We start from the raw sequence: 13,121 nt of genomic DNA on the forward strand, positions 1-13,121 counted from the left end.
TATATAATATATATATATAAAAAATTGCTCATTCTGTCTTCATTGAGGCTGGATAGATTACTTCAGTTTATTTGAACAGCCTTTGTTTGCCTCACTAGACCCAACCACCTGATTTTATGCATAAATGGATTTTAGATAGTTATTAATATATTTACCTGTGATCCTCCACATGTATTCTGTGGCTTTGTACCAGGAATGGAGACTGTGCTCAGAGAAGGATCATCTTCTCTAACACAATAGTACAGGAAGTTGGATAATGCAAGGCTTAGGATGTCATCCAGGTATTTTTTATATAAACGATGTAGGGTTATCATTTTATTATTTCCCCGCTTGGCCTGCCCAAGTTGACATTAGACTGTTTTGGAATTTTCTTTTTCCTTTTAGTTCAATGATCAGTTGATCAGTCCCAAGCATTTTGTTCATCTGGCTGGCAAGTCCACTCTGAAGGACTGGAAGAGAGCTATTCGTCTGGGTGGGATCATGCTCAGGTAAGCTCTACTGTCAAGCACATACCTTTCAACAAACTTCGGTGTACTTAATCATGGTAGAATCTGGATTTTTCTCTTTAGGTTGACATTTTTATTCTGTCTGAAGAATTGGCTTGAGCAATCCTTGCATTACTTGACTTTAATCAACTTGTTCTTAAAAATCCTGGGAGAGGGCCGGGCACGGTGGCTCAAGCCTGTAATCCCAGCACTTTGGGAGGCCGAGGCGGGTGGATCACGAGGTCAAGAGATCGAGACCATCCTGGTCAACATGGTGAAACCCCGTCTCTACTGAAAATACAAAACATTAGCTGGGCATGGTGGCGCGTGCCTGTAATCCCAGCTACTCAGGAGGCTGAGGCAGGAGAATTGCCTGAACCCGGGAGGCGGAGGTTGCGGTGAGCCGAGATCGCGCCATTGCACTCCAGCCTGGGTAACAAGAGCGAAACTCCGTCTCAGAAAAAAAAAAAAAAAAAAAAAAAAAAATCCTGGGAGAGAAGAAAGATTATTTTGTTTTGTTTTGAGACAGAGTCTAGCTCTGTACCTAGGCTGGAGTGCAGTGGTGAAATCTTGGCTCACTGCAACCTCTGCCTCCCAGGTTGAAGCAATTCTCCTGCCTCAGTCTCCCAAGTAGCTGGGATTACAGGTGCACGCTACCACACCTGGCCAATTTTTGTATTTTTAGTAGAGACGGGGTTTCACCATGTTGGCCAGGCTGGTGTTGAACTCCTGATCCACCCACCTTGGCCTCCCAAAGTACTGGGATTTCAGGGATGAGCCACCTCGCCTGGCTATTTAATTATTTTTAGGAGGGGAAAAAAAAGAATAAAATTTTAAAGAAGAGATAAAAAATAAATAAAAATAAAAATAGTTCTTTTTAAGGAATCTCTTTCAAGAAAAATCCATAATACTATAGCGATTCAAGCATAAAGATGTTTATTACAGACCAGGCACGGTGTCTCATGCCTGTAATCCCAGCAATTTGGGAGGCCGACACAGGCAGATCACCTGAGATTGGGAGTTCGAGACTAGCCTGACCAACGTGGAAAAACCCCGTCTCTACTGAAAATACAAAATTAACCGGGCATGGTAGCGCATGCCCTGTAATCCCAGCTACTTGGGAGCCTGAGGCAGGAGAATTGCTTGAATGGAGGCTGCAGTGAGTTGACATCGAGCCAAAATTGGCTGGGCATGGTGATTCATGCCTGTAATCTCAGCACTTTGGGAGGCCGAGGCGGGTGGATCACCTGAGGTCAGGAGTTCGAGACCAGCCTGGCCAACATGGTGAAACTCCATCTCTATAAAAAAAAAAAAATTACTGGGCCCAGTGCCTCACACCTGTAATCCCAGCAATTTGGGAGGCTGAGGTGGGCCAGTCACCTGAGGTCAGGAGTTTGAGACCAGCCTGACCAACCTGTAGAAACCCCATCTCTACTAAAAATACAAAATTAGTCAGGTGTGGTGGCACGTGGCTGTAATCCCAGCTAACTCAGGAGGCTGAGGCAGGAGAATCGCTTGAACCCGGGAGGCGGAGGTTGTGGTAAGCTAAGATTGAGCCATTGCACTCCAGCCTGGGCAACAAGAGCTAAACGCCATCTCAGAACAAAAGGAGAAAAAAAGCTCATGTTTTGTCACTCAGGCTGGAGTGCAGTGGCATGATCATGGCTTCATGGCTTATTGCCCACTGCAGCCTCAAACTCCTGAGCTCAAGCAGTCCTCAAGAGTAGCTTGGACTACAGGTGTGTGCCACTGTGCCCAGCTGAAAATGTGAAATATTTTCTTCACATGGTTTTTTTTTGTTTTTTTTTTCTTGAGGTAGAGTTTCCTTCTTGTTACCCAGGCTGGAGTGCAGTGGTGAGATCTCAGCTCACCGAAATCTCCGCCTTCCAGGTTCAAGCAATTTTCCTGCCTCAGCCTCCTGAATAGCTGGGACTACAGATATGCGCCACTACACCTGGATAATTTTGTGTTTTTGGTAGAGACAGGATTTCTTCATGTTGGGCAGACTGGTCTTGAACTCCCGACCTCAGATGATCTGCCTTCCTCAGCCTCCCAAAGTGCTGGGATTACCAGTGTGAGCCACTGCGTCCAGCCTTTCACATCGTTTTTATAGTCAGAGACACACAGACATTACTGGTATTCTTTTTGTTTTTATTTGGAAATTTTTAAAATTATTTTACTCCTATGCTTCCAATGAAACATTATTTTTAAACATTTTTTTCAGATGATTTGTATGCAGAAATTAGTCCATTGAAATTGGGAATACTTTATTTTTGTTTTTTATTTATTTATTTTTGAGACTGGGTCTAACTCTGACTCCTAGGCTGGAGTGCAGTGGCACGATCTTGGCTTACTGCAACCTCAGTTTCCCAGGCTCAAGCAATTCTTCAGCCTTAGCTTCCCAATTAGCTGAGACTAGAGGCATGAACCACCATGCCCGGCTGATTTTTGTATTCTTTATAGAAATGGGGTTTCACCATGTTGTCCACACTAGTCTCAAACTCCTAAGTTCAAGTGATCCTCCTGCCTTGGCCTCCCAAAGTGCTGGGATTACAGGCATGAGCCACTGCACCTCGCTGAGGAATACTTTTAACTTTGAGTTTTGTTGTTCTTGGCAGGTTTAATTTAGCCAGAAAGACAAGCATATGCCAATTTACCCCAAATGTAAAAAAGAGTCAGAATTCTAAAAAAATTTTAGTGAAAGCCAAGTGACATTATAACTTAGAATTTACTATAATTAAAATACCCCATGGTTTTGTTCATGACCTAAATTAACATTTTATGGATCCAATTATAAGGGCATTTTCCAGAGTGGATTTAGTATAGTCAACTTTTTTCTGTATTCCTAGGAGAGGTTTTTTGGTTTTTTTTTTTTCTCTAGATGCTCTGAATCAGCATCATAGGAGAGTTTTTTAAAAGACTGAAGCTTTGGGCCAGGCGCGGTGGCTCAAGCCTGTAATCCCAGCACTTTGCGAGGCCGAGGCGGGTGGATCACGAGGTCAAGAGATGGAGACCATCCTGGTCAACATGGTGAAACCCCGTCTCTACTAAAAATACAAAAAAATTAGCTGGGCATGGTGGTGCGTGCCTGTAATCCCAGCGACTCAGGAGGCTGAGGCAGGAGAATTGCCTGAACCCAGGAGGCGGAGGTTGCAGTGAGCCGAGATTGCGCCATTGCACTCCAGCCTGGGTAACGTGAGTGAAACTCCGTCTCGGGAAAAAAAAAAAAAAAAAAAAAAAAGACTGAAGCTTTATGTCTGTGAAAGTCACAACAGATCTTGCTGGTCTAGGAATACTAATTCATCAGAAGCTTATCAAAATTCTAATTTCTCTGTGGCATTTCTCAGTTGTGCTGGGATTGATTTGGTTTCAGTGAGATTCTATGGAGAAACCTAGCTATTGTCAGGAGGATATACCTGAAGCCTAGTGATAACTGGAAATAGAAGAGAATACTCATAATGAATAAACTAGGGAGGGAAGAGAAATATTGCTAAATGATGGACAGGACCAGTGAAAATTTGAAGCGCCACTTAGAATTTTTGCAACCTAATAACTTTTAACACTATTGGGTTTCACTAATTTATACAGTAAACTCAGCAATGTTGTTCCTATTTTTCCCTGAGGCCTAGTTCCCACTAGATGAAGTATAGGCTGAACTGGTACTTCTTGTCTCCCTTTGCACAGGAAAATGATGGACTCCGGACAGATTGATTTTTACCAACATGACAAAGTTTGCTCCAATACCTGCAGAAGCACCAAATTTGATCTTCTGATCAGCAGTGCAAGAGCTCCAGTGCCAGGACAGCAGACAAGTGTGGTGCAGACACCCACTTCGGCTGATGGTAGGGGGTAGGAAACCACCTGAAAACCCACTGTGTTTTTCAGCAGAACTTCCCCCTTATTTCTTCCTTGTATATTCTTTCTCTCTTTTTTTTTTTTGTGGTTTTTTTTTTTTGAGATGAAGTCTCACTTTGTTGCCCAGGCTGGAGTTCAGTGGTACAGTCTTGGCAGACTGCAACCTCCATCTCCTGGGTTCAAGCAGTTCTCCTGCTTCAGCCTTCTGAGTAGCTGGGATTACAGGTGCCCACTACCATGCCCAGCTAATTTTTGTATTTTTAGTAGAGACAGGGTTTCACCATGTTGGTTACGCTGTCTTGAACTCCTGACCTTGGGATCTTCCTGCCTTGGCCTCCCAAAGTGCTGGGATTATAGGTGTGAGCCACTGGGCCCAGCCTTTCCCTTGTATATTCTTTTTTTTTTTTTTTTTGAGACGGAGTTTTGCCGTTGTTGCCCAGGCTGGAGTGCAATGGCACGATCTCGGCTCACCGCAACCTCCGCCTCCTGGGTTCAAGCAATTCTCTGGCCTCAGCCTCCCGAGTAGCTGGGACTACAGGCATGCACCATCATGCCCAGCTAATTTTTGTATTTTTAGTAGAGACAAGGTTTCACCTTGTTGACCAGGATGGTCTCGATCTCTTGACCTCGTGATCCACCCGCCTCGGCCTCCCAAAGTGCTGGGATTATAGGCTTGAGCCACCTCACCCGACCTTCCCTTGTATATTCTTAATTTCAATTCTCATGAACGTTGATGTGTCTTGTTGTAAAGTATGGTAATCTTGGATGGGATTCCATGCCTTGGAAACATGCTTTGTTTTCTTCCAAATGATACCTATTGGCCAGACCTCCTTCTTTGTTTTTTTCTTACAATGCATAGAAAGGCAGTTCAGCCAGGCACAGTGGCCTACACCTGTAATCCCAGCACTTTGAGAGGTCGAGGTGGGCAGATCACCTGAGGTTGGGAGTTTGAGACCAGACTGACCAGCATGGAGAAACCCTGTCTCTACTAAAAAAAATACAAGGGCCGGGCGCGGTGGCTCACGCCTGTAATCCCAGCACTTTGGGAGGCCGAGGCGGGTGGATCACGAGGTCAAGAGATCGAGACCATCCTGGTCAACATGGTGAAACCCCGTCTCTACTAAAAATACAAAAATCAGCTGGGCATGGTGGTGCGTGCCTGTAATCCCAGCTACTCAGGAGGCTGAGGCAGGAGAATTGCCTGAACTCAGGAGGCGGAGGCTGCGGTGAGCTGAGATCGCGCCATTGCACTCCAGCCTGGGTAACAGAAGTGAAACTCTGTCTCAAAAAAAAAAAAAAAAAAAGAAAAAAGAAAGAAAAATCAGCTAGCCAGGCGTGGTGGCTCACGCCTCTAATCCCAGCACTCTGGGAGGCTGAGGTGGGCGGATCACCTGAGGTCAGGAGTTTGAGACCAGCCTGACCAATATGGTGAAACACCATCTTAAAAAAAAAAAAATACAAAATTAGCCAGATGTGGTGGTGCATGCCTATAATTCCAGATACTACCCAGGTTCCTGAGGCAGGAGAATTGCTTGAACTCAGGAAGTAGAGGTTGCATTGAGTTGGGCTTGCGCCATTGCACTCCAGCCTAGGCAACAAAAGCAAAGCTCTGTCTCAAAAAAAGAGAAAAAAAAGAAAAAGAAAGAAAGGTAGTTCAGTAGAGTGATAATACTTATATAAGAGTTTCACTTTGCTATCACTTGGCATATTAAGGTTGAGTTAGGCTGATTTGAGAAATGCTTTGCAGGTTGGGCCTGTTGGCTCACACCTGTAATCCCAGCACTTTGGAAGGCCAAGGTGAGTGGATCATGAGGTCAAGAGTTCAAGACCAGCCTGACCAACATGGTGAAACCCTGTCTCTACTAAAAATACAAAAGTTAGGCCATGTGCTATGGCTTATGCCTGTAATCCCAGCACTTTGGGAGGTCGAGGCGGGTGGATCACAAGGTCAAGAGTTCAAGATCAGCCTGGCCAAGATGGTGAAACCGCAACTCTACTAAAAATGCAAAAATTAGCCAGGCATGGTGGCAGGTGCCTGTAATCCCAGCTACTCAGGAAGCTGAGGTAGAGAATTGCTTCAGCCTGGGAGGCGGAGGTTGCGGTGAGCCGAGATCATGCCACTGCACTTCAGCCTGGGCGACAGAGGGAGACTTCCTCTCAAAAAAAAAGAAAGAAAAAGCTTTGCAGCTGGGCGTGGTGGCTTACACCTGTAATCTCAGTACTTTGGGAGGGTGAGGTGGGTGGATCACCTGAGATCAGGAGTTTGAGACTAGGCTGGCCAACATGATGAAACACCATCTCTACTAAAAAGACAAAATTTAGGCCAAGGCTCGGTGGCTCAAGCCTGTAATCCCAACACTTTGGGAAGCTGAAGCATGTAGATCACGAGGTCAAGAGATGGCAACCGTCCTGGCTAACACGGTGAAAGACCATCTCTACTAAAAATACAAAAAATTGGGCCGGGCACGGTGGCTCAAGCCTGTAATCCCAGCACTTTGGGAGGCCGAGGTGGGTGGATCACGAGGTCAAGAGATCGAGACCATCCTGGTCAACATGGTGAAACCCCGTCTCTACTAAAAATACAAAAAATTAGCTGGGCATGGTGGCACGTGCCTGTAATCCCAGCTACTCAGGAGGCTGAGGCAGGAGAATTGCCTGAACCCAGGAGGCGGAGGTTGCGGTGAGCCGAGATCGCGCCATTGCACTCCACCGGGGAAAAAGAGCGAAACCCCCTCCCCAAAAAAAAAAAAAAAAAAAAATACAAAAAATTAGCCAGGTGTGGTGGCACACGCCTGTAGTCCAGACTTGTGATTTACTAGTAGTAAAGTAAAATGCTTTGCTTTACTAGTAGTCAACACAAGAAGGTAGATTAGAAGATTAGAATGATGAGTGGTTTTCTTTTTTTTTTTTTTTTTTTTTTTTTTTGTGTTGGGAATATCACTCTGTCGTCCAGGCTGGAGTGCAGTGAAGTGCAGTGGCACAATCTCGGCTCACTGCAAACTCCACCTCCTGGGTTCAAGCTATTCTCCTGCCTCAGCCTCCCTAGTAGCTGGGATTACAGGTGCCCACCACCACACCCTGATAATTTTTGTATTTTTAGTAGAGATGGGGTTTCACCATATTGGCCAGGCTGGTCTCGAACTCCCAACCTCATGATCCACCCACCTCGGCCTTCCAAAGTACTGGGATTACAGGCGTTAGCCACCATGCCTGACCCTGATGAGTGGTTTTCAACCATTAAACTGAGGTCTATCAAAGATAATGTTATCATTGGCTGGACTAGACTCTGGACACCCCACTGTAAGGATCAGAGTTCTCTGCTTGAAAGGGCTCCAGATTAGCAAGTTGAGGCTTCCCACAGATGAAATAGAATGAGCACATAGTTAACTTCAGTATTGTTGAGTTTGGGACTAGGGCTCCTTACCATCCAGAGAAGATGTAACTGTAAGATTATTATTAAAGATTCAGTTAATTCAGCTCGATATAATTGGATAAAATACATCTCAACTACTGTCATAAGAATTAAAAATATGCCTCAGAAAAGTCACAAGAATGCCAAAGAATCTGAAAGGTTAGGGACGTACACTGTGCTTTTAAATTGACCCTTTTTTTTTTGAGATGGAGTCTCTCTCAGTCACCCAGGCTAAATTGCAATGGCACTGTCTTAGCTCACTGCAACCTGTGCCTCCAGGGTTCAAGTGATTCTCCTGCCTCAGCCTCTCGAGTAGCTGGCAAGTGCCTACCACCACGCCCGGCTAATTTTTGTATTTTTAGTAGCGATGGGGTTTCACCACACTGGCCATGCTGTTGTTAAACTCCTGACCTTGTGATCCACCCACCTTGTGCTCCCAAAGTGCTGGGATTACAGGCATGAGCCACTGCACCTGGCCTTTTTTTGTTTGTCTTAGACAGAGTTTCACTCTGTCACCCAGGCTGGAGTGCAATGGCAGGATTTTGGCCCACTGCAATCTCCACCTCCCAGGTTCAAGCAGTTCTCCTGCCTCAGCCTCCTGAGTAGCTGAAATTACTAATTTTTTGTATTTTTAGTAGGGTTGGGGTTTCACCATGTTGGCCAGGCGGGTCTCAAACTCCTGACCTCAGGTGATCCACCTGCCTCAGCCTCCCAAAGTGCTGAGATTACAGGCATGAGCCACCATGTCTGGTCTCTCTCTTTTTTTTTTTTTTTTCCCCCACTATGTCTTACGGTGCTGGAAAAATGACCTCTTAATGGCTGGGCATGGTGGCTCATACCTCTAATCCCAGCACTTTGGGAAGTCAAGACAGGAGGATTACTTGAGCCCAGAAATTCAACACCAGCTTGGGCATCATGGCGAAAATCATCTCTGCAAAAAATAAAAATATTAGCTGGGCATAGTGGTGTGCACCAGTGGTCCCAACTACTAGAGAAACTGAGGTAGGAAGATCACTTATACAGTGAGCTGATTGTGTCACTGCACTCCAACCTACGTGACAGGAGCGAAACCCTGTCTCAAAAAAATAAAGATCTTTTGGTCAGTTCTAATATTCCATGCTTAACCAGTGGCCGAGTAGAAGCCAAATCCCTTGAAACCTAAATCCGTTTCAGGAAAGTATAAAATATCTGGCAGTTTGAATATTTGGACACTTCACTCTTTCACTTGAAAAGTGAAAAATATTGTGAAATCCTATTTACAGTTGGCTGTTGAACAATATGGATTTGATCTGCGGGGGTCCACTTATATACATGGCTTCTTTTTCAGCCAATCGTGGATTGAAAATACAATATTTGCAGGATGCAAATCCTGGGTCTATGAAGGATTGACTTTTACTTTTTGACTTCAGGACTTCGGCATGTGCAGATTTCGTTAGATATGCAGGTGGTCCAGGAATCAATCCCCCGTGTATACTGAGGGACAACTGTACTTGCTTTTTATTTGGCCAAAACTCCTTTACTTGATTATCTTTTACTTGATTATTGATATCCTCCAGTGTGTAGAGTTCATAGTTATCTGTATTGATGTTTGGATCAATTTAGTTTTTATTATCTATTCTCTTTGTTTAAAAGCTTTTTTTTTTTTCGGGCAAGGTCTCACTCTGTCACCCAGACTGGAGTACAGTGACACAATCACAGTTTACTGTAGCCTTAAGCTCCTGGGCTCAGGTGATCCTCCCACCTCACCCTCCCGAGTAGCTGTAACTGTAGGTGTGCACCACCATACCCAGCCAATTTTTGTAGAAACTCGGCTTTGCTGTGTTGTCCAGGCTGGTCTCAAACTTCTGGGCTCAAGTGATCTGCCCACCTTAGCCTCCCAAAGTGCTCGGATTATAGGCATGAGCTACCGTGCCCAGTCAAAATCTTAATATACAAGTAATAGCAAAGGATATTTTTTTCCCCTCTGAATCTGCTGTACATGTAGTTGGGACTACAGGCACGCACTACCACGCCCAGCTAATTTTGTATTTTTAGTAGAGACAGGGTTTCACCTGTTTTGGCCAAGGTGGTCTCTATCTCTTGACCTCGTGATCCACCTGCCTGGGCCTCTCAAAGTACCAGGATTACAGGCATAAGCCACTGCGCCCGACCATGAATCTCTTTTTGTTTGTTTGTTTTTGAGATGGAGTCTCGTTCTATCATCCAGGCTAGAGTGCAGTGGTGAGATCTTGGCTCATTGCAACCTCCACCTCCTGGGTTCAGGTGATTCTTCTGCCTCAGCCTCCTGAGTAGCTGGGACTACAGGTGTGTGCCACCACGCCCGGCTAATTTTTTTTTATTTTTAGTAGAGACGGGGTTTCACCATGTTGGCCAGGCTGGTCTCGATCTCCTGACCTCGTGATCTGCCCCTCTCGGCCTCCCAAAGACCATGAATCTCTTATCTGATTTTTATGGTCTCTCTTTCTTTCACTTTCTTTGTATAGGCTAATAACTGAGTTAGATGCTTAGTCTCAAACTTGTTTGTAGTAGAGCTCTTGGCAAAGTATTTTACCTTTCTCTTAAATTATTTCAAGCTTTTTTTACCCTTAGTAAGTCTGGGGCAGGCGGCCTAGTAGTAATGCCTACCTTCAATCTCTTTCAAAAACATATCTACTCAGGAAACACATTGCTCTTTTGTGATTTGATAAATTATTTTTCACTTTCTATTCAAAGTAAGAAAGCGGTTTTTTTTTTTTTTTTTTGCAAGGCAGGTTTTCTTTAGAAAATTCAATATTCATCCTGACTTACCTAAGAGTCTAGTTTTTAAAATAGGGACCTGCAGCCAAGAGGCTAGAATGTTAAAATAACAAGATCTCTGTAGATGTTGTATATGAGATATAGGATAGCTATAACTTTTTCATTAAATTCACTGTTCTCGCCTCTACTGGATTGCTTTTAGGTAGCATCACACAGATTGCCATCTCAGAAGAGAGCATGGAAGAGGCAGGGCTGGAATGGAACTCAGCTCTCACTGCTGCTGTCACCATGGCCACGGAGGAGGGTGTAAAGAAAGACTCAGAGGAAATTTCAGGTATTTTTCTTTAGGGCTCCAATATCTTGCAGGGTCTTGTGACCCTTATCACCATTATGATTATGGATACGGAAGACCTCTTAATTACTTTTGCTGGCTTTTCTCGTGCATGCAAATACTAACAATAGCTACAAACGTCCTACTTTAATCCATGCAACACCCTTGTATAGTCACATTTTACGCACAAATCAGGATTCAGAAAGGTTTAGCAACTTGGCTAAGGTCAGTTAGAACCAACACTTGTTAGAGCTGAATTTAACTGTTTGACTACATAGTCTGTGCTTTTCATCCGATCAGACTGCCTCCAACTTTTGCACCCTCTTAGATAAACTAAGCTTTGAGATGTTAGAAGGAAAAAATAGGTGGCAAGTGTTGTAGAGCATGGCGATTAATGATGATTCACTTAGAGGGGACCAGAAGAAGCTTCACATCACCCTCCATTTTTTAATTCATTTAATAAGTGTTTATTATTGCCTATTTTTAGTTGGCACTGTTGTAAGATGCTATGTATGTACGTGAAAAAACATAGCCACCACCCTCAGAGAGCTTATATAACCCTACCTATCCAACTGTTTTGTTTTATTTTCTTAAGTATAGGGCTAGGGAGTACATATTAATTAATATTTAATTTAATATCTTTATTATTTAAATTTTAGGATATTAAATATCTCTCTCTCTTTTTTTTTTTTTTTTTTTTTTTTTTGAGACGGAGTTTCACTCATGTTACCCAGGCTGGAGTGCAATGGCGCGATCTCGGCTCACCGCAACCTCCGCCTCCTGGGTTCAGGCAATTCTCCTGCCTCAGCCTCCTGAGTAGCTGGGATTACAGGCACGCACCACCATGCCCAGCTAATTTTTTGTATTTTTAGTAGAGACGGGGTTTCACCATGTTGACCAGGGTGGTCTCGATCTCTTGACCTCGTGATCCACCCGCCTCGGCCTCCCAAAGTGCTGGGATTACAGGCTTGAGCCACCGCGCCCGGCCTTCTCTCTTTTTTTTTTTGAGACGGAGTTCACTCTTGTTGTCTAGGCTGGAGTGCAGTGGTGTGATCTTGGCTTACCACAACCTCTGCCTCCCAGGTTCAAGTGATTCTCCTGCCTTAGCCTCCTGAGTAGCTGGGATTACAGCCATGCGCCACCACGCCCAGCTAATTTTTTGGATTTCTAGTAGAGACGAGGTTTCACCATGTTGGCCAGGCTGGTCTCGAACTCCCAACCTCAGGTGATTGACCCGCCTCAGCCTCCCAAAGTGCTGGGATTACAGGTGTGAGCCACCGCGCCCGGCCTAAATGTCTCGTTTTTAAATTAACTAATATTTAATGTTAACTATTTCATTTTTATTTAATACTAACATGTTTAATAGTTAATTAATATCTTTATTGGAGGAAGATAACTATTCTTTGTAGCGAGAACTATGATAAATTGAGGCAATTATTCCAAGCACCTATGCTGCTGAAGAGGCTAAATGATTAGGTGCCAAGTCAGGGAAGAAGCATCTTGTATTCCAAAGCTTCTTCCCTTTTTTCAGCAATGGCCCAACAAGAAATCCTTTTGAATTAAATAATTTTGAATTTAACATTGTAGAGATTTGCCTAAATATGTAGCATCTCTTGTTTACCCTCCGTCTTATCCTTGTGACAGAGGACACTTTGATGTTCTGGAAAGGAATAGCTGATGTAGGGCTGATGGAAGAGGTTGTCTGCAATATACAGAAGGAAATAGAGGAGCTACTCAGGGGAGTTCAGCAGCGGCTCATCCAGGCTCCTTTTCAGATCACAGGTAAGTGCACTACTCCTAATATTAGTAGTCATGTATTAAATACTCACCTCCGTAGGCAGGTCCTATAAGCCTTGCAAAAACCCTCTTGTATAGCTATTATTATCTTAATTTTACAGATAAGGAAACTAAAGCTCATATAAGTTAAGTTACTTGTCCAAGGTTCATAACTGGGTTTTGAACTCAGATCTGGCCATGCTTTTCCACAGGTAATTTTTGCCTTTATAAATGGTGCCAGTAGTTTGGGCAATGTAGTGAGATGCTATCTGTACAAAAACTTTTTTTTTTTTTTGAGACGAAGTTTCGCTCTTGTTACCCAGGCTGGAGTGCAATGGCACCATCCCGGCTCACCGCAACCTCTGCCTCCTGGGTTCAAGCAATTCTCCTGCCTCAGCCTCCCAAGTAGCTGGGACTACAGGCGCGCACCACCACGCCCAGCTAATGTTTTGTATTTTTAGTAGAGATGGGGTTTCACCATGTTGACCAGCATGGTCTCGATCTCTTGACCTCGTGATCCACCCGC

The 13,121-nt window shown here is 44.2% G+C and overlaps 1 protein-coding gene across 7 annotated transcripts in view; it reads left to right on the forward strand.

The window, feature by feature from the left end:
* The window catches only part of GMEB1 (glucocorticoid modulatory element binding protein 1), a 51,001-nt gene that overhangs the window by 22,421 nt on the left and 15,459 nt on the right, over window positions 1-13,121 (forward strand). For all 7 annotated transcript variants that reach the window (XM_032246604.1, XM_032246606.1, XM_032246600.1 and 4 more), the window contains 4 exons: window positions 385-488; window positions 4,170-4,327; window positions 10,691-10,822; window positions 12,464-12,601. In XM_032246604.1, coding sequence (XP_032102495.1) covers window positions 385-488; window positions 4,170-4,327; window positions 10,691-10,822; window positions 12,464-12,601 — 532 coding nt within the window. The remainder of the gene's footprint in view (window positions 1-384; window positions 489-4,169; window positions 4,328-10,690; window positions 10,823-12,463; window positions 12,602-13,121) is intronic.

The sequence above is a fragment of the Sapajus apella genome, unplaced genomic scaffold, assembly GCF_009761245.1.
Source record: "Sapajus apella isolate SASKATOON/1434 unplaced genomic scaffold, GSC_monkey_1.0 scaffold62, whole genome shotgun sequence".
Lineage (NCBI taxonomy): Eukaryota > Metazoa > Chordata > Mammalia > Primates > Cebidae > Sapajus > Sapajus apella.